The 22,436-nt window shown below is 42.7% G+C and overlaps 1 protein-coding gene across 3 annotated transcripts; it reads right to left on the bottom strand.

Annotated features, from left to right (window-relative positions):
• Window positions 1–301: 301 nt before the first annotated feature.
• On the bottom strand, window positions 302–22,202 carry LOC102299733 (cAMP-specific 3',5'-cyclic phosphodiesterase 4C). 3 transcript variants are annotated; one of them, XM_042227303.1, is made up of 18 exons: window positions 21,983–22,202; window positions 21,457–21,521; window positions 20,271–21,011; window positions 19,178–19,312; window positions 15,119–15,246; window positions 14,844–15,026; window positions 14,703–14,742; window positions 14,392–14,462; window positions 13,146–13,308; window positions 12,658–12,751; window positions 12,392–12,549; window positions 10,301–10,399; window positions 10,045–10,209; window positions 7,974–8,073; window positions 7,736–7,890; window positions 5,653–5,775; window positions 5,393–5,575; window positions 302–2,431 (listed from the first exon to the last, which is right to left on the bottom strand). In XM_042227303.1, the coding sequence occupies exons 3-18, from the start codon at window positions 20,310–20,312 to the stop codon at window positions 1,544–1,546; spliced, it is 2,727 nt and encodes a 908-aa protein (XP_042083237.1). In that variant the 5' UTR covers window positions 20,313–21,011; window positions 21,457–21,521; window positions 21,983–22,202; the 3' UTR covers window positions 302–1,543. The 3 variants fall into 3 exon arrangements, with proteins under 3 accessions (XP_042083237.1, XP_014194291.2, XP_042083238.1); XM_014338805.2 differs by lacking the exon at window positions 21,457–21,521; XM_042227304.1 differs by lacking the exon at window positions 21,457–21,521 and having other exon boundaries at window positions 20,271–21,007.
• Window positions 22,203–22,436: the final 234 nt, after the last annotated feature.

Here is a 22,436-nt window from a genome sequence, read left to right as displayed (position 1 = left end):
TGGATAAACTGAGAACACTGTTTCCAAACATCTTTCATCTGTAAAAATGGCTTCATAGTGTAGTCATTTAGCCTGACAAGCAAAAGGTGTCCAGTTTGATCCCAGGAGGAGACACAATTCCCTGTGGAGTCGCATTAGGAAGAGCGTTAAAAAACATTTGGCAAGACACACGCCAATACCAATACATGTCTGTCAGGCAATAATATTGGTAATTGATATATATATTTAAAAAAATAATTTTATCCTTTTTCCTTAAATGGCTTCTTGTTTCAGCTCTTGTGCAATTAGAAACTCCAGCCCATCAGCTGCATTGATCGTATTTATTATATGACATCAGCAGATTAAAATACATGTTTACTATGTACAGATATGTAACAGGGGTGTTAGATAAAGTGCCAAATACATTTTTTTTTTTTTTTTACAAAACCAAACAATCAAAAAAATCAAACAAAATAAAACAATGGGATTTGTGGAAGACCATCACACCTGGTGGCCGGGTCCCACAGTTTCATTGCTTCGTGACGAGTAGCCCCCTCATTCGGAGGCTGAATTGCTCAGTGCTGGTTGTGGGACGATTTGGCACGATTCAGGTGAACCTGTCATGATAGGATGAATACTGGGTGTTCTTTAATTATTATTATTATTATTATTACTATTATTTTTAAAACATTAACCAACATCGACATGTACAACAGATCAGGCTTCTGAGCTATAACGGTCCACATATTACTCAGAGACAGTGTCAGAAATCCAGCATTGTTGCATTAAGGTTAGTATGTGACGAGGTTAAACTGTTCCTGGACCACATCCCTGGAGGTGTACTCGGCATTCCTGTTCACAAGTGGAACGTTTTTTTCTAGTAAATGTGAGATGACAGACTACACTTTCCAGACTTTTTTTTTTGCATTATTTTTTTCTGTTTTCTGACAAACGGAGGAAGTTGACATTCTTTTAGCATTTGATGCTCACTGTGTGTGTGAGATGTTATCTTCCTCATCAACGGGACTGAGACAGTGACCGAGAGACAACGGAGGGTAGTCTATAAGAACAGAACAGGCACGCACTTGTTTGCATGTGCGTATTTCAGGCTTTGTTAGATTTCCAGGAGCTACAAAAAGGTCGACAGAACAAATCCCTTCCCTTTTATTATTATTATTGTTATTATTATCATCATTATCATCCCCCCAGTTCATCCTCCATGGCAGTGATGGATTTACAGACACCAGGTGAAGAAGACTCCAGTCTGTCACTACCGGCTCCTCAAGTTGCGTTTGGGAAGATCCAGAGAGGTTTTGTTTTCGGTGTACGGTTGGTCTTTCAGTGTTTCTCTGAGTGTTTTAAGGATGTCCGGAGCAGACAACAAACTGCTCCTCAGCTACGATGCTCACAGGACAAAGTGGTCAGAGCGTGTTATTTGGAAGGAAGGGCGTCATCAGCTATTTATCATCCTCTACACCCACTCGCTGCCGTTGTGGCCTCTTTCTGGCCCTCTTCATCTCAGTCTTTCCTCACTGACCCTGTGAATTCACCTTTTTACACCTGACTAGCTCTCCTCTTCCTCTTGTACTTCTTCCTCTGCCTCCTCTGGTGCCTCCTCCTCTCCCTGCTCTGCTGCTGCCTCTTCCTCTTCCACATTTTCCTTTATTTCCTCCTCATCCTCAGCTTTATCCTCCACTTCTTCCTCCTCTTTCCCCTCATCCTCTTCAACATCCCCCTCCTCCTGTTCCAAAGCCTCCTCTTTTTCCACTTCTGCTTCCTCATTTTCAATGTCCTCTTCTCTCTCATCTTCTACTTCTTCTCCATCTATTTCCTCTTCTACATATGCAGTTTCTCCCCCTTCCTCGCCTTCTTCTTCTTCTTCAGCTTCCTCCTCCCCTTTTGTTTCCTCCTCTTGTGCTACATCATTGGCTTCTTCTTCTTCTTTCTCTGTCTGTGCTCCTTCTTCTTCAAATTGCCCTTCTTCCTGCACCTCCTCTGCCTCTTTCTCTTCCTGCTCCTCCTCTTCCTCCTCCTCCTCCTCCTCCTCCTCCTCCTCCTCCTGGACTCCATTCTGTTCACTGTTGTGATTTTCCTGCTCATCTTTGTCATCTTCTGCATGATTCTGCTCCTCTCCGTTTGCCTCCACCTGGCCGTCCTGCATTAAGTCCTCGTCGTTGTTATCACAGATGGCTTTCCGGCCACTCCTCCCGCTGCTGTTTCTCATGTGTATGTGGTTGTGGTTGTTTTGCTCTAGGTCCTCAATAGTGATCTCAAACTGGAAGCGGTCATGCTGGAGGTGTCTATCTGGAGGAGGCGAGGGAGACTGGGGCATGGTGTTCAGGTACCACTCCCTGTTCTCTTCCAGCGTGTCCAGCAGCTCCTGAGCATCTGGATGAACCAGGTCGGCCCACGTTTCCCACAGCGGGTGGACGATGTAGTCGATGAAGCCCACCTGGGAAAGAAAAAGAAGATGAAAATACTTCTAATACCAGACGAAGCCACTTTAATGTGTGGTGCTAAAGGAACATGTCAACACTTTGGAGAATATGTTGATTCACTTATGGTTGACTTAGCTGATCATAAAAACTGAGTTGACCTGATTCTGTCCTTACATCACAAACTCCATGTGCCATAACCATTAACGACTAAATCACACATTATCTATTCAATGCCTCAGCTTGCACAAACTTACAACCGCCGTCATCTCAAGGTATATTGTAAGACATGCTTATAAGCACGTCTCCTGTATGTTTGACTTGTACAAAAACCTAAGTGATACTTGTGCTTTTATTTCAACTCTGTAAACTGTCAATTGCTGTTAAATTGTAACTGCAGCTGCTTTATTAGGCCACAAGGTGGTGCCAACTTTCTTGCTGCTGTGTTGCGCTTAGGTTGATAGTTATACAAAGAAAAAGTCAGACTGCTCTGACACCGGTGTGAGTCTCCACTGCCATATCTGACAAATATCTGAGACAAGTCAGAGCAAACCCAGGACAACACTTGAATGCCAAAAACTGCAGTCCCCTTAACGGCCACTTGAGGCTGATTGAAATCCATTTAATTCCCATGGTAGCATCACTAACTTCACAGCACAAGGTTTATAACCAAGAAAATGGTTTTGGTCTGTACATCCATCCATCCATTCGCTTCCGCTTATCCTTTTCAGGGTCGCAGGGGGCGCTGGAGCCTATCCCAGCTGTCATAGGGCGAGAGGCGGGGTACACCCTGGACAGGTCGCCAGTCTGTCGCAGGGCCAACACACAGAGACAGACAACCAGTCGCACTCACTTTCACTCACACATTCACACCTAGTGGCAATTTGGATTAATCAATTAACCTATCCCCACAAGCTGCATGTCTTTGGATGGTGGGAGGAAGCCGGAGTACCCGGAGGGAACCCACGCAAACAAGGGGAGAACATGCAAACTCCACACAGAAAGACCCCGGCCTGATGGTGGAATTGAACTCAGGACCTTCTTGCTGTGCAGCAACAGTGTTAACCACCGTGCCACCGTGGTCTGTACATCTATTTGTAATACATAATTCTTTCAAATAACTCCTGGCAAAGAAAGCAAATAACATATGTCCCTTAAGTAGTATTTTCCCTTTGCTAGAGCTAAATCCAACTGGCTGTACATTAACAAACACAAAACCATTTTACAAAGTGCAGAATCTGTGACCACAAACTTGACGCAGAATGATGTTACCGTTTCTCATCGTGAAAATCAGAAGAGGCATATCTCTGTAGCTGCTTCCAGCTGGACATTGACACAGGAATACATTTCTCACACATGTATCCAAAACAGATTTACTGACTGAGAGTTTAGCACAAGTTATTCCAGTATTAATTGTGCTGACAAATTTTGGGGGACAAATAAAAGTGCTGCACAATCAACAGTTTGTCATTCTGTCACAACGCAATATAAAACGCAATTTTTAGTTTTAATTCTAGTTGCGTCGTGGCCCGAGGTTTGTTGGTCTCTCCACGTCACTCAGCAGCCAGCAGTTGGACTGCTTTAAAATTTCATGTCTCCAGAGGATGAACCTTACTGACTTTTGTGTCTCTGAGTTTTTTCTTTCCTTCCTGTTGCTCTGAGAGAAAGCAGACGCACCGACTAAAATGTGGTTTTAAAAAAAATAATCTGTTCCCCCACAGTATATGAATTGGAACGATCTTAGCTGGGCTTCTGTCCTAATAGCCACCATCCAAACAAACATGTTTAAATAGCCCAATCCCCAACTGTGTGTAAATCACAGCCACACACACACACACACACACGCACACACGCACACACGCACACACGCACACACACACACACACACACACACACTTTCTCTTGATCTAGTCTTGTGCAAATGGTTTGTACATTTGATGGACATTTGTCACATATTTTGATTTTATTTTTACTGGTTTGAAACTGAGACTTCAAAACCCAGTATACTGACACCTGAAGCTTTATTGTCAAATAACTGCTAACCAATCTGCGATTTTGGACTTGTGATCTTGTGGGAAGGAAAAAAGGGAGTTTTTCCTTCCCACTGTCACCAAAGTGCTTGCTCATAGTGGGCCATATGATTGTTTTTTTTCTCTGTATCTATTATTGTAGGGTCTACCTTATAATTTAAAGCGGCTTAAGGCAACTTGTTGTGATTTGGCGCTGTATAAATAAAATTGAATTGAACTGAATCTAATTGAATCTTGTAGGATCAAGTGAATCAAGCCCAAATCAGTGGTAACCATCTGGCAACCGCTGGTTGCTAGGGAAAAATTTGTATTGTGTGCAATTCTTTGGTTGCTACCAAATTGCTCTCTTCCATAGCACACTTCCTCCCCTCACCCACAATTGGTCATATCAGAGGCTGCCGCTCCCTGAGCCTGGTTCTGTTGGAGGTTTCTTCCCGTTAAAAGGGAGTTTTTCCTTCCCAGTGTCTCTAAGTACTTGCTCATAGAGGGGTTGTCTAATTGTTTGGTGTTTCTAACACTGGCTCTTTATCTTACAATATAAAGCTCCTTGACGCAACAGTTGTTCTGAATTGGCACTATATAAATAAAACTGAATTGCATTTGTGCATATATTTACCACTGCTTGTCGTTTTGTGTTCATTTTATCATTATCAGATCGGATACTTTCCCCACACACTACCAACTCCCACATTTGCGGTGTTTGTGAATGACCTGCCACAGACAGAAAAATGCTCATTAACACTTTCTCAGAGTCTCAGCATAAACTGAAGATTTAACAGAGTCTATTTCAGGGTTGTTATTTCACACTGCTCTGTGTTTCTGTTGTTTTATCCACCCTTGCTATCATAGACACTTTAAAGTTGCTTGTTTGTGGCTCATTATCCTTTCTGTGTGCACATTTAACATCTTCACTATATTAATGACGCTGTGAGTCAGAGAGAGCATTACCTGACTTTTCTCCACAGACGCAGTGTGTTTGTCACACATGGCGCTGATCTCCATCCCTCTCTCGCGTTCTTTGTCGCCCTGCCGAAAGAACTCCTCCATGATCCTCTCTGTCCACTGTCTGTATAAAGGTAAGTGCTTGGTAGGGTTGCTCAGGTCTGCACAGTGCACCATGTTCCTCAGTACCTACGATCATACAAGAATATTAAATGTTATGTATGTCATTCTCTCTCTGTGGGGTCAAACGTTACTGATCAAGTTACCTGTATTCGTTCTGTATAGTGGTCCAGAAGTAGCACGCCAGAACTTGTCACCTTCTTGGTCTCCACCATTGTCTTTAAATCAGCCAGCAGTGTCATGTGTTTGGACATGTCTGTGGCCAACACCTGCAGAAAACGACAGAAAGAAATGCAAACTACTTTCTGCCCAAAGCTTTTATTTTGCATCCTTGAACCTGTAATATGCTCTACGCTCTGTTAGGAATCAACCCCCTTCTACTCCTGTGTGATTATAAATTACTCTGAAAATATATAATGCAAGAATCAGGGATGAAGTCAGTCCACTTTGTCTCTAAAGGGAACCTATTATGCTTTTCCTTTATTTATCACAATGTTGTGAGCTCAAATCTTTAAATAATGACCTCATTATTTAAAGATTTGAGCTTACAGTTGTGGTCAGACGTTTGCACACATTCATCATGGACATGAATGTTCTCTTTGAACTGACAGTGGACCCCGTGGTAATCGGAGCACTAGGTGCTGTGACTCCCAAGCTAGGCGAGTGGCTCCAGCAGATCCCGGGAACACAGTGACTTGAGATCTCTGTCCAGAAGAGCGCAGTCCTGGGAACAGCTAAGATACTGCGCAGGACCCTCAAGCTCCCAGGCCTCTGGTAGAGGACCCGAGCTTGAAGGATAAACCGCCCGCAGGGGCGTGCTGGGTGTATATATGTATATATATGTAATATGATTGACTATAGCTGATAGGCAATGCAAACATTAAAAATAATTTGTTTAACAGGTCTCATTCAGTATTCAGAACAATGGGTCCAAGAAATGCAGTACAAAGCACAGAGTACAAAGTTGCAAACGTTTTTGGAGGCATTCTACACTGCAAATTCCACAATCATCAGTTCAAACACTAATATGATTTTCAGGAACCAATCAGGCCTGGCATGAACTAGAAACCGCTGGAACACCTGGATCACTGTCCACAGTGACTCGAGTTCTACCATCAACATTTCACCATGGGCCGAGAGGAAGAAGACCAGGAAAGAAGCCCTCACTCCTTGGTGCAGGAAGAATTGACACCTTCAGACTCAACTGAAGTGTGGCGCAGTCTACATGGACAAGCTATTCTCCATGTAGACAGCTTTACATTTTATGATCAGATGAGACAAAGATTGAAGTATCTGCCCACAGTGACAAGAGGTATGTTTCAAGGAGTAAAGGTGAGGTTTTGTACCAACTGTCAAGCATGGTGGTGGTAGCATCATGTTCTGGAACGGTTGTGCTGCCAGTGCTGCTGGTGCATTACACAAAGTGGATGCAATAAAGAAAGGAAACACCTCCACAAAGATAATGATCCCAAACACACACATCAATACTGGTTTCAAAATGGAGCAAGCAGGCTTCCCAAAGTTCCAACCTCAAGGCTACGGAAAATTTCTGGACTACGCCGAGTCAGTGCCAGGAAACCAACTAATTTAAATGAACTCTACCAATTCCACCAAGAATAGTAGTCAAATATTTAGCCACAATTATGCCTGAAACTTGTTGATGGCTAACAAAAAGGTCTGGTTGAAGTGTAACACATTTACCCAAATATTAGTGTGTATACTTTTGACCCTGTGTTGATTACCCCCACCCCCCACCCCAAAATGAATTCAAATGCTGTCAACCATTCCACCCTGGAAAAAGAACATTCAGAAATTACAATGACATTTATCCCCATGAGAGCGGATATGATTCTGACACACAACTGTATGTACAAGTAGTCCCTGTAAATCAAAAGCTGTATTTAAAGCACCTCATCTGTATCTTTAAGGCATCATATGTGAGCACAGCAACCCCACCCAGTGCAAACCTTGTGTTTGCAAAGCTCAGCCAGTCAGAATAAGGGTAGCTTAAATGAGGAGAACCAAAACAGATACATTCAGTTTCCTGTTCAAGGTGTTTAAATATACACTTAAGAGAATCTTAAGAGAATACGAATCTTTAAAACTAAATAAAATATGACTAAAACTAAAAATGATAAATTAGATTCAGACATCATTTGCATGATAATAGAAAAAAAAAAAGAAATTCTGTTAGGTTACTGTTACATTATTTTAAAACGAGTTCCCTACCATATCGATGACGAGCTTGCGAAGGCTCTGGCGCTGCCGCTTGGTAAGGTTCTGGAAAATGTCACAGTTTTCTTGGTGCAAAAGCTTGAAGCCCACGGCGAGGTGGTGGTTCTCCAATACTGACTCGTCGTTATACATCAGGGCCAGCTCTGAGTCTGAGCGCAGAGGAGGGGGTGTGAACACAGCGTGTGCAAATATCAAAGCATGTGTTTGAGTGTGTGAGCGTATGTGAACTCACTGGTGTTGATGAGGAACTGATTGGAAACTCCGGGATGGTCTACATCGTGGATGGCTGCAGCAAATAGAGCGGCGAGGATTTCCAGGTCAGTGAAGACAGCCTGAAATGACAAGAAGGGCAGGAGACAAAAGTCAATACCTCTGACAGTTTCAAAACTAGTTTCTGTGCTAATAAAATGCAAAAAGGTGCGTCTAATAGCAAAGAACATACGGCAGTTGAAGAATATGGATAAACATTTTTACTGTCTTTGCAGACGTGACCATACCGCAGCTAAATGTGAGACGGTATGGGACAAAATTATATCTAACTTTAACAACAAACACACACAAACTCTGTTCTAAGAGTTTGTGTCTTCTTATTGCCTTTTGCAGCAGTTTTCTTGGAGTCATATTTCCCCTTTTTGCCTTTAAAAACTGTATAAAATGTTTTAACGCCTTTTCTTGGGATTCATTCTGTAGACTTCACGTCACATCATATTCTTCCCTCTCTGTAAAACTTAATAAAAACTAGAAAAAAATATTGGGTCTTCCAGTGGTTTCACCCAGTTTCCTGTTTCCAGTCATTTTTATAACTGCATTTCCATATTCCGCCAAAAACTGTGCAGCTTGTAACTTTGTAGTTCCCTAATTTTGTGTATTGTGTAAGCAGCAAAAGCTCGTGGCGGGTTAACCTGCACTTGACCCACTAGAACAGCCTTTCCTGCTTTCTTTGCAAGCCAGACAGAAAAGCGGCTGTCCTGCTGTCCTGAAAACTAGAGCTACTCAAAATATGGAACACTGTCTCAGTGTGTGGGAGACAAATGCATTCCCAGATAAAGTCAGATGTTGTTCTTTTATTTCCAGTAGAAAAAACAGCAACCACAGTGACACTGAACCCAGCTCCCATTGTTTGTGTGTTTGAATCTGTGATCAATATCAGCTCATAGATTAACTTATACTTCATACTCAAGTCATAATGCTGTGAAAATCCTTTAAACTTAAGATTTCTTTGTTGTTACATCACTACATAAGCCATGGTGTAATAAGGGTCACATGGTCAGTCTGCTTTGGATCCAATGTGACCACATAAAAGGGCTCCAGCTTTTTATGCAACACATTAACAAACATGTGACAAAAGTAAAAACACTCTCTCCAGCTTTTTATCTTTTTTAAATTGTTATTATTTTTCCGGGATGTTTCTCAGGTGCAGCTTCTCCATAGAACCATGTGGGTTAGATCAGGTACACGTTTCTTTTCTGTTGATAATCTAACACCTGGACCCACAGTTGAATCCCCTCACCCACAACAAGTTGTGACAGATGTCCGTGTTTCCCTGAGGCTGGGTCTGCGGGGGTTTCTTCCTGTTAAAAGGGAGTTTTTCCTTCCCACTGTCACCAACTACTTGCTCAAAACAGGATCCTCTGATTGCTGGAGTTTTATTGTAGAGTCTTTACCTCACAGTATAAAGCACCTTGAGGCAACTCTTGTTGTGAATTGGCGGTATATAAATACAACTGACTTTATTAAATTAAACAGTTGTTACTCTACTAACCCGTAAAGACTGGTACTTGCATAGCACCTTTCTACTCAGCCCTCAAAGTCCGCCATACAGCACTTTCATCTATGCCCAAGGGATTTTCTAACATAGACATACACACTCAGAGCTGGATGGATGCATCGGGGGCAACTCACTGTTCAGTATCTTGCCCAAGGATCCTTCAGTATGTGGACTGAGGAGTCAGAGCAGCCACAGGTGCAATTTAGAAATGTTGAACAGGTCAGTTTGAGGCCTTGGGCCAAAAGTCTGAGGAAACTTGAAGCTCAAACATATTTTTTTTGTCTAGACACATGAATAATATGCATTTTAATATATAATGTATTACAACATGACACACTTATTTAAATAGGTCTATTTGTTTGAGAAAAAGAGTTAAATCATGTTCAACTATGAAAGTACCCAGATGTTTCAGTTAGAAGATGTTTGTCTTTCTTTGCTTTGATGTTTTATTCTCTCCACCTTTTCTTCACGCCTCTCTCCTTATGTGTGAACGGACATCAAAAGTGTGTGTGTGTTTGTGTGCGTGTTGACCTACATCAAGAGCAGGTGTGGAGAGAAGAACATGTGTGGACTGGGTGACATCTGCAGCATGGAGGCTGTTGTGGTACGCTACGTTTCCATGGTAATGGTCCTCCAGGGTCATCACGTAAGTGACAAAGGTGTCGACTGGGATACGAAATGTCTTCAGCAGCTCTCGCTCCTGAGGAGGAGCGAGACAAAAGAAAAGGGAGTACACCGTGTACATGAGCACAGACACGAACAGTCCACATTTATACGATTATTTTCTTTACCTGGAAGATGGCGTACATGATGCAGCTGAGAGGTCTGTTGTTGGAAAACTCTGCTACTCTGAATATGTTAAAACTCCACTTGTCCAGATCCTCCAGCTCCTGTTTCAACACACAAAGTAAAGCGAGCCATAGCTTGAAAATCACACTGTTTCAAAAATGTTTCATCAAAACTTTCAGATGGTCGTATTAAAGTCCTCCTTACAGTGCAGTGCGCCGTATACTCTACTTTCAAGGGGCCAGACTTTCTTGTAACTTTTAACAGTGGTGTAGAGCAACAATTCTCCAGTTTTCTGAAGATCTTTCAAAGACTTTCTTTGCACATTCTCTCATTTTCAGTCCAATTCTTGCACTTGACCATTTTTAGAAGATGTTTAGTAAGTCATTTAAAACTGACCTACGAATCACTCAAACATAAAGAAGAACCTAACTCAAGGTATGAACAAGTGTTGTGTCTACACATTACAGACAACAAAGAACCCGTTCCAAATAGTATCTTTAGTCACTTTGCTACTAACAGCATATTGCCAAAACACATAACTTGTTCTTAAATGAATTTTAAAATTTCAAAAGAGAACACACAACTGTCATTAATATGTACAGAGGAGGTCAGCAGAGAGGAACAACAGAGAGCCTTCAGCCAGTGGTGTCGGGGCTCGCAAAAATGATGGAATATTGAACCCAGAAACGTTTATTCTGACTGGAAGTGGCTTCATTTTTCAGCATGAAAATGATCTTAAGCCCACTGCTAATGCAGTAAAAGCATACATGGATAGAAGAACACACAGTAGAACCCTATCAGTCATGGATCGGCCTCCAAAGAACTCAGACCTACACATTACTGAAGCAGTGTGGGATCATTTTGACCGAGAACAGAACAAAAGGCAACGAAAATCCAAAGAACTCTTCCTGAAGACTATTTAAAGAAAAGAGTTTCCCAGCAAAACAGATAAATAAATGGCCTGTATTTGTAAAGCACTTTACACATCCAGTCATCCATTCACACACACAGGTGATGGCAAGCTACATTGTAGCCACAGCCACCCTGGGGCGCACTGACAGAGGCGAGGCTGCCGGACACTGGCGCCACCGGGCCCTCTGACCACCACCAGTAGGCAACGGGTGAAGTGTCTTGCCCAAGGACACAACAACCGAGACTGTCCAAGCCGGGGCTCAAACCGGCAACCTTCCGATTACAAGGTGAACTCTCAACTCTTGAGCCACGATCGCCCCGGCTAGATAAATACATGGATGGTAGTTTAAGACTTTAGCACCAGACTTTAGCCCAAAGGTCAAACACATGACTCTAAATCAAGTCTAAGGTCACTCTGTATTAACCTACATAATGTTTCCTGACAAGACTTCATTGAGCAAACAGCTGAAAGTTCAAATCATCCTCCATCCCAAACATGAGCAGACTTCCAGTGCTTCCATCTCTGAGCTCTGGCACCATTTCAACACTAATCACACAACAGACACTGCTTTGATGTCTCTCAGCATAACCTTGACAGTTGAGCCTTAGTGGTAGGTGGTCCACAGATGTATAAAGAATATCTGTCACCTGGTCCAGTTCTTAATTACAATGGCGTAGGAACAAAGCTTTATGTTTGTATCTAGCATACTTTAATGTGATTTATGTGCTGCATGACCAAGCAGTCAGAGACAGTCTCCACCCCACTGTGGACCTTCCAAAAAAATGTGGTGCTAAAGACTGGATGGAATTAAACAAGCAGGCGTCAGGCACTAGAAAGCAGACAAAAGGATTAATAAAAGACTCCAGCTGGTATGTGAACAGACATAAACCTAATAAATATATGAGCACTTTTTTCTTACAACAAGTTAGTACTTGCAGTTATTTTCTGAAAAGCCAGGCCAAACTTTCTCGATTGCATAAAGTATACAGTAACGTGGGATATAATCATGTTTGCTTATGTTTCTATCAGATACAGGGTACGTGCGTACATCTGTTTCTTGCTGCTAGAAGGGAAAAACAATGCCAAAGCTATGAAAAGTAATATCATTTTTCAGAGATCCGAGCTCAAGTCTGAGCAAAGTTTGATGGCGAGTGTGAATAACGCAGATAGAAAACAGCACCTTGGCAAGCTCATCCTCGTGGTCCGTGTTGACGCCGAAGCGAGGCATGGAAGCGCTGGAGAGGCTGGAGCTGTGAGACAGTTTCCTCACTCCGCTGATGTGACTCATGGGTTTATCTTTCAGAGTGGGAGACGGGATTTCCACCTCATTCTGCTTGTCTGAAGACACACACACACACACACACACACACAATGGATTTATAGTTTTTAATTTGGATAAGGTCATAAATGCGATGTGGACAGAAATCACATTCTGGTCCCGCTCACCCATGAAGGTGCTGGAGATGTACTCAGACACCTGGTTCCCGGAGCGACTCATCTCTGACAGGTGAGAGAGCTCTCTGTTCAGCATCCTCTTAAACTGTGGCAGAATGAGAACAAAACACAAAGATGGTGTGAGTCAACCTGAGGCTTCCCTCAGGAAACTTAGCGTTATTATTCAAAACAGAAGGCCTGTTTGGATTCTGGGCTTTGAGTGAGTCCAGAGGTTTAAGGAAACAGTAAAACGACTGAAAAAAACAACAAAAACTACTGAGATTCATGTTGGAGACAGATTTTTACATTTTCTGTTTAGTGTCCTATAATTATTACTTACAGCACAGAGGCACCAATTCATGTATTAACTGCTAGCAAAAATCAAAATGTAATGATTTGAGCTAAATATTGAAAACATACATAAAGGTTCATCTGCATGGTTATGAGCTGATCTACAGCTGGTGACATGTTAATAAGTTTGTACGGTGTTAGTTACAAACCTTGTTGGAAGCCATCTCGCTGACAGAGCGGTGTGTCTGGATGGTCTCCAGCTGGTCTAAGCACCAGTCCAGCTCCTCCAGTGTGTCCAGGGCGAGCTGCTGGTACTGCTGGTCTGATAGTGTCGCCCTAGGACTGACGCACACTCCACCCAAAGGAGACCTCCTAAAAAAAACAGAGTAGTAAAATAATTAGGCTTTTAATAACCCAGTACAATCCACAAGTATCTGTAATCACAAATGTGTGCATGGGTGTTAAGCTGCATGCTTTTTAAGCATGGATACTACCTAAACTGTAAATAAAAACAGAATGCTACAATTTGGACGTTATTTTGAGCATACATTTAGTTGGAAACAGCACAAAGTCAACATCTGAAATGTTGAAACTGAGATTTTTTTTTAACTTGCTAAAATTTGAATATGGTGCAAGCAACATGTTTTGTTTTGTTTTAAAAAAAACTGTAGGTGTGTTACATTACATGTTTTTAGCAATGCTCTGTAAGGAAACAGACTTCCAGTACTTGTTGGTTACTGTAGTTCAGTTGTTTGATGCTGACAGAAACAGTGGTTGGAGACTACAGCAAGACCAAAATCATCAAAACACAATAAACCTGAAGCTTTCTCGCCTCGCTGTTTTAAAGAAAGGAGCAGGTCTGCGACCACGAGCAGTCAGTTACCATCTTCAAAACAACGTTTGGGCATCAAAGTGGCAATAAAATGACAATAAGATGGAGTCAGTCTGCAACTGAATAGGGTCAAGTTGGGGTCTGTTTGTAGTGCATGTATTAAATGTGAAATTTGTTTAAAATAAATCTTTTGCTGTCTACGTACACAAAAATTCACATTGAAGTTTACATTCATTACTTACATTTAGAGTCCTGACAGAACCTCGTATCTACAATCACTGACGTAGCTTCTTCAGGGCAGCGATTTAACTGCAAAATGGCAGGCGCTCTGCAAACTTGCATTTTTACAGGCTTTTACTGATTTTTCCAAGGTGCAAGGAGCTTGCTGTCCTACTTTGTTTGTTTGTTTGTTTGTTCGGTAATTTATTTCGATCATGTAAACAATATACACAAGTTAATTTGGCAAAGAATAGAAGATACTTTTGCATTCTGTCTTTATTTACATTTTCCCTAACATCCCTTTTTTTTTTATTGGTAACAGGTCTTATAAACTCCTGTAACGTACAAATGGTCCTTTAACTTATGAAACATAAACTCTGTGGACAACAGGTGGTGATACTGACTTGACGGTCGGTGTGGAGACGTTGGCAAGGATGGTGAAGTTGCTCCGTACCGATCGCAGACTAGCCAATACCTACAATGATCGCACAGCATCACAGGAAAACAGCATAAATACAGAACAAGCTTACACAGATGTACACATATTACTGAGAGGTGAACGCTTAATAACGTGATCAATCATTTCTGCTGTTTCAATAAAAACTTCGCCTCCAAATCCTATAATTATATTGAGTGTCTGGGCACACTGGAAACAGTATGAACCAGTTTTTATGACCACTCATGAAGATAAATGAATCTATAAAGTCAAACTCACTTGGGCAAAAGGTGTGACAATAAAATCTTCTGCAGTATGCCTAAGACAGGAAGAGTTGGAAAATAGAGAGAAAGCTGAGTGCAACATTTCATACGGCCATGGATAAAGTCATCACTAATCTCATCTCTCTCTAACTCTCACCCTTCGCTGGCGAGGGAGGAGTTCCGTGAGACCGTCTTGGGGGACATGTCGTAGTCCGAGTCGGAGCGGTACAGGAAGGACTCTCTTCTCTGGCCCTGGGGGAAGGTCGTGTGGAGCGTGAGGCTCGGACTCTGGGAGCCCAAAGGGGTGTGACCTGGGGACACGCCATTTTCTGCTTCGTAACTGGAACATGATAGCAGTGATTAGAGAACGACAGGAAAGCTTTCTGCAAAATGAAATCGGTGATTTGACGAGGGCTTAAAATGTGTGTGAACCTGTCAGAGTCTGCTTGTGTGATGGAGATGCGAGGCGGGATACGAAGGGGAAGAGTTGTGGGACGTGACGCGTTGCCCAGGACTTCTGGTGACCGGGTGCGATCTCGAGGTCGCAGCCAGCAAGGTACCTGGTGAGGTAAAACGTAGGTTCAGTCCGGCACAATGGGTGTGACTCAATCAATTACATCAGTCAACGATCTGTGATTCTAGGCACAATTATGGGCAAAGCTACTGTTTGGGAGCAGTGGCGTGTCTAGAAAATTTTTGTTGGGGGGGGCCAGGTAGGGGCACAGATTTGGAGAAGGGTGGCAGATGTAATTGACAGATAATGTTTAAAAAAAAAATTCTACCAACCGTTAACCATAATTCAATAATCCTGTAAACCTAATAACTGAATGCGCTTTTAACTCTTATTAGAATGAGATTTTAACCACTACGGTACAAAGCTTTTAGATACTGCGTTGATGAAGTACAAGAGATACAATCAGTGCTTTGTCAGTGATTACTCAGCATTCAAGGACAGCAATATTTGCATAGTATTTTTACTGACATGTAGTGCACATATGTTTTGGGCAAAAACATTTTTGAATATTAAAATACGAACATTTGTAACAAACAATTGACAAATTAGCCAGTTCCAATGTAAAACTTTATCTGCCTATTAAAAAAAGAAGATAATCTTCTCAAAAACTGGTGTTTGATTTTGAAACAGGAAAAAAGTGGGGAAACAACTGAAAAGACTAACATTTGAATAAAACCTGAAAGCAAGTAAATACTTTCTATGCTGGCTTATGGTAAACTTTGGTAATATTGATCAAGAACAACACTGGCTGATGATGAAATACAGTCAGCTGGCATGGTGACACTGCCAGTATTAACCTGCAGGGCTGGACCGGGACAGAAAATCGGGCATTTTCACTACAGACCGGCCCACCAGGTATTAAAGCCATAAAGCCTTTGAATGAAAACAAATGCTGTTGTGACAGTGATGTACAGTCTTTTTGGTATATGTATGATTTCTATACATTTTACGTCAGATAAAAACTTTGGTTGTAAGATTGAGATAATTATTTAATAAAAGCTAGATATTTTAAATGAGAATAAGAAAGAAAAGTATTTCTTTGTGCCCCACCTTTCCCTGTTAATGCCCTACCTGGCCCCCTGGCAAAACTTTCCTAGATCCACCCCTGCACAGTTACCAGCTGTCAGCTACGTAGAAAAAGGATCCTGGTGTTATTTGTCTCTCAGAAACAGTTCATAACTTCCCTTCAACTCATTCATGTCACCTAAAAGGTAAACCTGTTTCTCCATCACGTTCAGCTCTGATGATTCAGTAAGGACATCTCCTGGTTTCATCTTCATGTTTCCCTCTCACCAGATAACCAAACCGATATCATGACCAGCAGCTTTACAGCTGTGGCTCCAGCAAACATCAGCTGATACTAGAAATTAATATTAAATAAATTCTAACAACAGCTGATCAAGCTTAAACGTGCTGCTGTTGTTTAGCGCGACATCCGCTGGTTTCCTCTTTCTGGCGCAAAGTGGGCGATAAATAAACAAGAGAGAAAAGCCGATCAGCTGATCATTGATCAGTTTCATGATTGAAGTAGCAACAGGAGAGGGAGGGGAGAGAATGAGAGAAGAAGAGGCAGCTGTGCAGCGTAACACAGAATAACTCCAGCTTTGTGTCTTTTTTCATTATAGCGAAAGTCCGGGACAAACTGCGTCTCTTCTCAGCTCAATACGAAACGTGTAATATTTTCTCTGAATGAGGGACCATTCCATTTTTTTAAGGAGCCGTTGGCAACTCTACTAACTAACCTTATGAATAAAATAAAGTTCACTATCAGTAACATCATAGCACCCACCCAGCTGTATAAAACTCCGTCAAGCTGGCTAGAACGCAGTACGAGTTATTGCAACTGAGGGTAAAAAGTCAGCACAACGAAAATAAACTCCACCTAAACTTGGTTTATATCTGACCCAGATAGACTGCAGGTCATAACTTCTTACCTGAAGTTCAGTTCACCTGACACTCGGACTGGCGGCTGCCTCGGGGCTCTCCTCCTGCCTCCCCTTCCCTCATCCACCTGCTGGCCTCTGTGGAAGCCCCGCCATAGCCACCACCAAACAACTGAGTTATTTTTACACATCGACCTGCATCTGGCCAATCCACCACCTCTCATTGTTCATGCCATTACAAAAAAAAATAAAAAATAAGTCACCGATGGCCAGTCCAGCTATGTTAACCTGCAACCAAATCTGCAGCTCCATACAGCAATGTTACGACTTAGATTATATCTTATAACTCATAACTCTTATGTTAGCTGCCCTCAGTAGCATACTGTCTGAAATATTCGACGGCTGCAATAATTCTTTAAGTGTTATTTTTTCCTTGGTATTCTAATTTCACCGAAGTTTACTAAACTCAACAAACTTAATATTACTTACCGGGACATTTATTCTGTCCTCATTTTCTTTCACCGAAAAATTGTTTCCTGCAGTGCGCCGTGCTTGGCTCTCCTACCTTTGCTAACGTGATGCACATAGCGCAGAAGCCGATGCTGCATTCACTTACACTCGGATATCTGAGCTTCACCGTGAAAACATAATCGGACATTTGATATTTGATTGAATTTTATTGTTTTGCCTTTGGGGTGGCACCTGGGGTGGCCAGTCTGGTTGGGGGGGGTGGCCTGTGCCCCCCCAGGCCACCCCGCTGGACACGCCACTGTTTGGGAGATATAGCTTGCCTAACCAAGGTTTTAACAATAGGTGGGTGGAGCTTATGTGCTTAAAGCTAGTACACCTAGCTGATGAGATGACCAGTCAGTGTCACTGACATCATACAGAGGCAAGGGTAGATTTAGAGCAGCGGGAAGGCTGTGCTTTTTATTCTGCACATATCTCACAATCAGGTGCACACGAGGGTGTGATTAAAATTTTAGGATTAAGGTGAAATGAATGAATGATTTTTTAGCTGTAAATACTTTTGGTGATTTTCAGTGTGAGAGGTCAAAATTTGCCCATCTAGTCCACATTTTCAAAATCTATTTGTCAGCAGGTAAAAATATTTTGGCATGAAGTGCTATCAAAAAAAATGTTGTTTTGAGTTTTTCCTATTGTTTCCTTGGCAGCAGGAGAAAGCTGTAAATACACTAACATTTTAACTTCTCGCTAAGTGATAAACCTATAAATAATTTCCTATGGAAAATACGGAGCAGACAAAGCGTAGCATATGTATTTGTTTTGCATGATATTTATTGCTGAACTGAACCATTTGACCATGTTTGTGCACTTGGTGCCTTTAGAAACATTTTAATGCAATTATGTGTCAAATTATACAAACTGCTGTGTGGTTAATAATCTGCACAGCAGCCCATTTTATCACAGTCCAGCAATCTTTTATTTTATTTGCATGTTACTTAGCACTAATTAGCAGGTGTCTCTCATCAGCATTGTGAATTGGTGTAGGAACTTTTTGGGGCAGTTTTCATTGATCAGCGGGACATGAGAATTGCTCGTACAGGAACACCGGTCACATCTGATTAAAAGAGACGTAAACGGTTTGGTGTATTTGCTCCAAACTAGAGTTTTAAAAAGCTTTTCCTCCCTGGAAATTATAGTTTGACCACCATCTTTGCTGTTATAGAATTCTCGCAAGGTTCAGCTAAGCTTGCAATCATTACCTCTGTCCTCTGATACAATTTGGCTTCATAAAACCAGGATCGCTATAGCCTTCTAGGGTTCAAAACAGGTGCCCACAATCAGTGGATGAACTCACAGTAGCTGCTTTCATCTATTAACTACAGTCTATATGTCTAAAAAGGGTAATTTTCTGCATTATTCAACTTCAGATAAGTTTGAAGTATTGCTTGAAGTAACAGAAGAAAAAGGGACAGATCTTGGTGGCTCACCAAGGTGGTCCTTATAATTCAGTGACCTGTTGTGCTAAAGTGTTTGTTGCTATCAACAGTGACTTCAGGTGTTACCAAATCAACGGGACTGGAACCATTCAGATTGCCACTTTAACATGCTCATTCCATCTTCCCATACCTGGAGACTTGGCGAGAGTCTTCTGCTCCTCCCTCTGCGTAACTCAGCCCCCAGCGTGGACCCGGACGTATACGATCGGCTGTAGCGAGATGACTCCGCCTTCTCCCCAGCACCTGTTATATCTGTGTCATTTCCCTGAGAGACAGAAGGGAGGCAGGTAAGGGAAATGGGGATATGGAACAAGAAGGTGCATCTTCAGAGGATTAAAAGAGAACATATTGTGTCTTTCACAAAAACACTGCCTGCCGGGGGAAAGAATAAAAAAAACCCAACACATTCAGTAGCAAAAATGGAAGAACGCAGTTGCTGTTTTGGCTCATGTCCCAGGCTGTGTTGTTTTGCCATATTCAAACAATGACGAGCAAAGAAACTTGTACAGAAACACAGACTATAAATTATTGATGTAAGTGTGTATGACTGTGCATGTGTGTCTGGGATAGGGCCTCTACAGACTGAGCTCTTAGAGGCTGATCTGCACTGCAGTACCGTAGCAACAAAACACTGGGGGAATGGTAGCAGTTGCTAGGCAACAGTGCCGTGTTGCTTCCATGCTGTGTTTGATGTCATCCAGACCCAGATGTGGGGAGATGCTCGCATCCACACACACACGCACGCACGCACGGACACACACACACATGCACGCACGCATGCACGGACACACACACACACATGGACGCATAACAAAATGTATAATCAATAAAAGAGCTCCCGATTAATGCATGCTGTTATGTCCTTTAGCCAGGACTTCACCTTTAAACGGAAATCACTCATTTACATAGAGCACTCACTTAGCTGCGGCTCATTTACATAGAGGACTGGGACTGAGTGGCTCCTGCTGGGTGAATGTAGGCTGGAGGATGCAAACTGTCCACTCGGACTTCTGAGCGTGTGCGGGAACAAAGAGAGCTTGGATGTGTGAAAATCATGGGGCGTTTATGTGACGGTAGGCATTCAAGTTGCGCGCACACACACACACACACACACACACACAGAGTTCAGTGAGACAGTCTGCTACTAGGCCTGGGATCTACGGTCTCTGTGACTGTGACAAGGTTAGCTGATTTTTCCTGATTGTTCAGATCTTCCTCCTCACCTCTTCTCCAGTCACCGACAGCACGCTGCGGCTCTTCTTCATTCTGATTGGCTCGTTCTGGGCCCCAGGGCGGAGCGTTCCGGAACCCAGGCAGCAGAGCAGGTGGAGAGCCAGGACCGGAGAGGTCAGAGGTCACTGCAAGGTCAAACCGGGGTCAGACCGGGTCACAACCGGCCCCCATTGGAGCGGATTCGGCCAGCCAACCGCCTCACTCGCGCTCCCTCTGCACCTCAGTCTTCAGGTGGTTGAAGTAAAGCGTGGTGGAGAACAGTAAAGGAGCATTTACGCAGCCCTCAAAGGCTGCAGGTTCAGACCGGGGCCGCTGACCTTTGTTTGGATCTGTCTGTTTTCCAAAGTCAAAGGCAGAAGAAAGAAAAAAAGTCACTCCATGTTGTCTTGCTTTGGCCAGATGAGCCAATGAACATCTCAGTCAGGGTTCATGATGCCGTTGCCAAAGGAAACCCCTTTCTCTAAAACGTCTATCCAGCTCTGAGAGTTGTCTGCATGATGTTCCCCAGTTGTTAACCTGATTCCACATGAAGGCAATTTCCCAACAATTAAGAATCCAAAGAGATTTCAGAGAAATTTGGTCCTCTCCTTTCTCAGGTCAATCATCCACAATATGACCGGTCATGGTCTGGATCCAAATCCTGCTTAGGAAGACGTGTCAAGCATGACCTCGTCTGAGAAGTCCAAACATCCTGGTTTGATCTGCCAGAGTCAATCCTGGAAAAAATCTTCCTGTGAGAAAACAGAAATTAAGTGTTAGTATGTACAGACTTTAAAAAACAAGAACAAAACAGAAATACTCTTTCCTGTCTTATTTCAGTGAATTCATTTGATGTATCATAAAATTGGAAAAACTTGTCCTCATGTATACAGTACTACAGAAGATGTGAGTGGTTTTCCATGATACAAATTTCATATATGGAAAAAAAAAAAAGCCTCCAAACAAAACTCTCAAGACATGGCTGGTTGACTGGTAAATAACTCAGAGTGAGGACAACGTGTTTTGATTGGCCTTGCTGGAGCCGTACCTACAGTGTGGCTAATTCTGAGCAGATACTGCAACACCAAAAAGCTCTCTGATGTTATATAATTACTCTGAGCAGTCCAAGCTGACCTAATTCTATTGGATGGGACAGATTCAGCATATCAGAGTGTTTCTGATGGAGCTGGTACACACATAGAGAGCTGCTGGAGAAGACTTTCATCAAGGGTCACCATGAACACACCCTCTCAGCGATGGGTCTTCCACACAGCAGCATCCACACAGATTCACACGGGTAAAAAAACAAAACAAAATGAAAGAAAAACAAACCCAAAACAAAAGAGAAGAAATCATCAAATGCATAGTGACACAGTGACATATATATGCACAGACAATCAAGGCATTTGAGCCTTTACACACACACGCAATAGCTGCAAACCAATACCACCTCCACTACAGATAAAGCAGCTTATAAAACCAAGCAGCTATGCATCAATATGCAGCTCAACCACCAGCCTGCTGTTCTCTCACAAAACACCCAAATACATATATAAAGCGAGCGCGCACATGCTGAAAACATGCACATATGAGGAATGCCCCTGCTGTCATGACTGTTTGCACACACTGCATGAGGTATGTGTCACACACACATACACACACACATGTCCACATACACTGGCACACACAGACTGGAGGATGTAGGAAAAAAAATCACACTCACCTTGATCGCCTGAAGATCAACAGCAAGATGGGCTGCGCCTCCTCTCGCCTTCTCCTTCTCTCCCCTGCTCCCTCTGTTTTTCTGTAGACATAGCGGTGTATCGCCACGGCTAGAGGGGGAAAGAAAAAAACACACACACACTTGCTGTTTTCATGAATATCCGTGGTTTTACCAGCTCCCCTCCCTCCCTTTCTCTCCTCTCCCTCTCCCCTGCCTCAGTGGTCTCCCCCAGCCACCCCCCCTCCCACCACCGCCACAGCCTCCACGGAGAAGCCCATCTTCCCTCCTCTCCCTCCTCCTGCACAGACGCACAGTATGTCCATTAATCCCATACAACACTCTCCGCTCCTCTCCTCCTCTCTCCATCGGTACTCCTGTCTATTTCTATTTTTTCCATCTTATTAGCAGCCACACACTGATCCTCTGTTTCAATAGTCAGTTTCATCGCTCTCCA

This window comes from Haplochromis burtoni, unplaced genomic scaffold, assembly GCF_018398535.1.
Source record: "Haplochromis burtoni strain Fernald_Lab_line unplaced genomic scaffold, NCSU_Asbu1 Contig_253, whole genome shotgun sequence".
In the NCBI taxonomy this organism is placed as follows: Eukaryota; Metazoa; Chordata; class Actinopteri; order Cichliformes; family Cichlidae; genus Haplochromis; species Haplochromis burtoni.
Note: the sequence above shows the minus strand (reverse complement) of the source record. Positions and strands in the feature narration are given on the sequence as shown.

Excerpts from the sequence above, each read along its gene's own strand:
- LOC102299733 (XM_042227303.1), bottom strand. The coding sequence starts at position 20,312 with ATGAAGAAGAGCCGCAGCGTGCTGTCGGTGACTGGAGAAGAG. Across the intron at positions 15,027-15,118 it reads ACACAAGCAGACTCTGACAG|TTACGAAGCAGAAAATGGCG; the intron begins GTTCACACACAT and ends ATCATGTTCCAG. Across the intron at positions 5,576-5,652 it reads ACTATACAGAACGAATACAG|GTACTGAGGAACATGGTGCA; the intron begins GTAACTTGATCA and ends GTATGATCGTAG.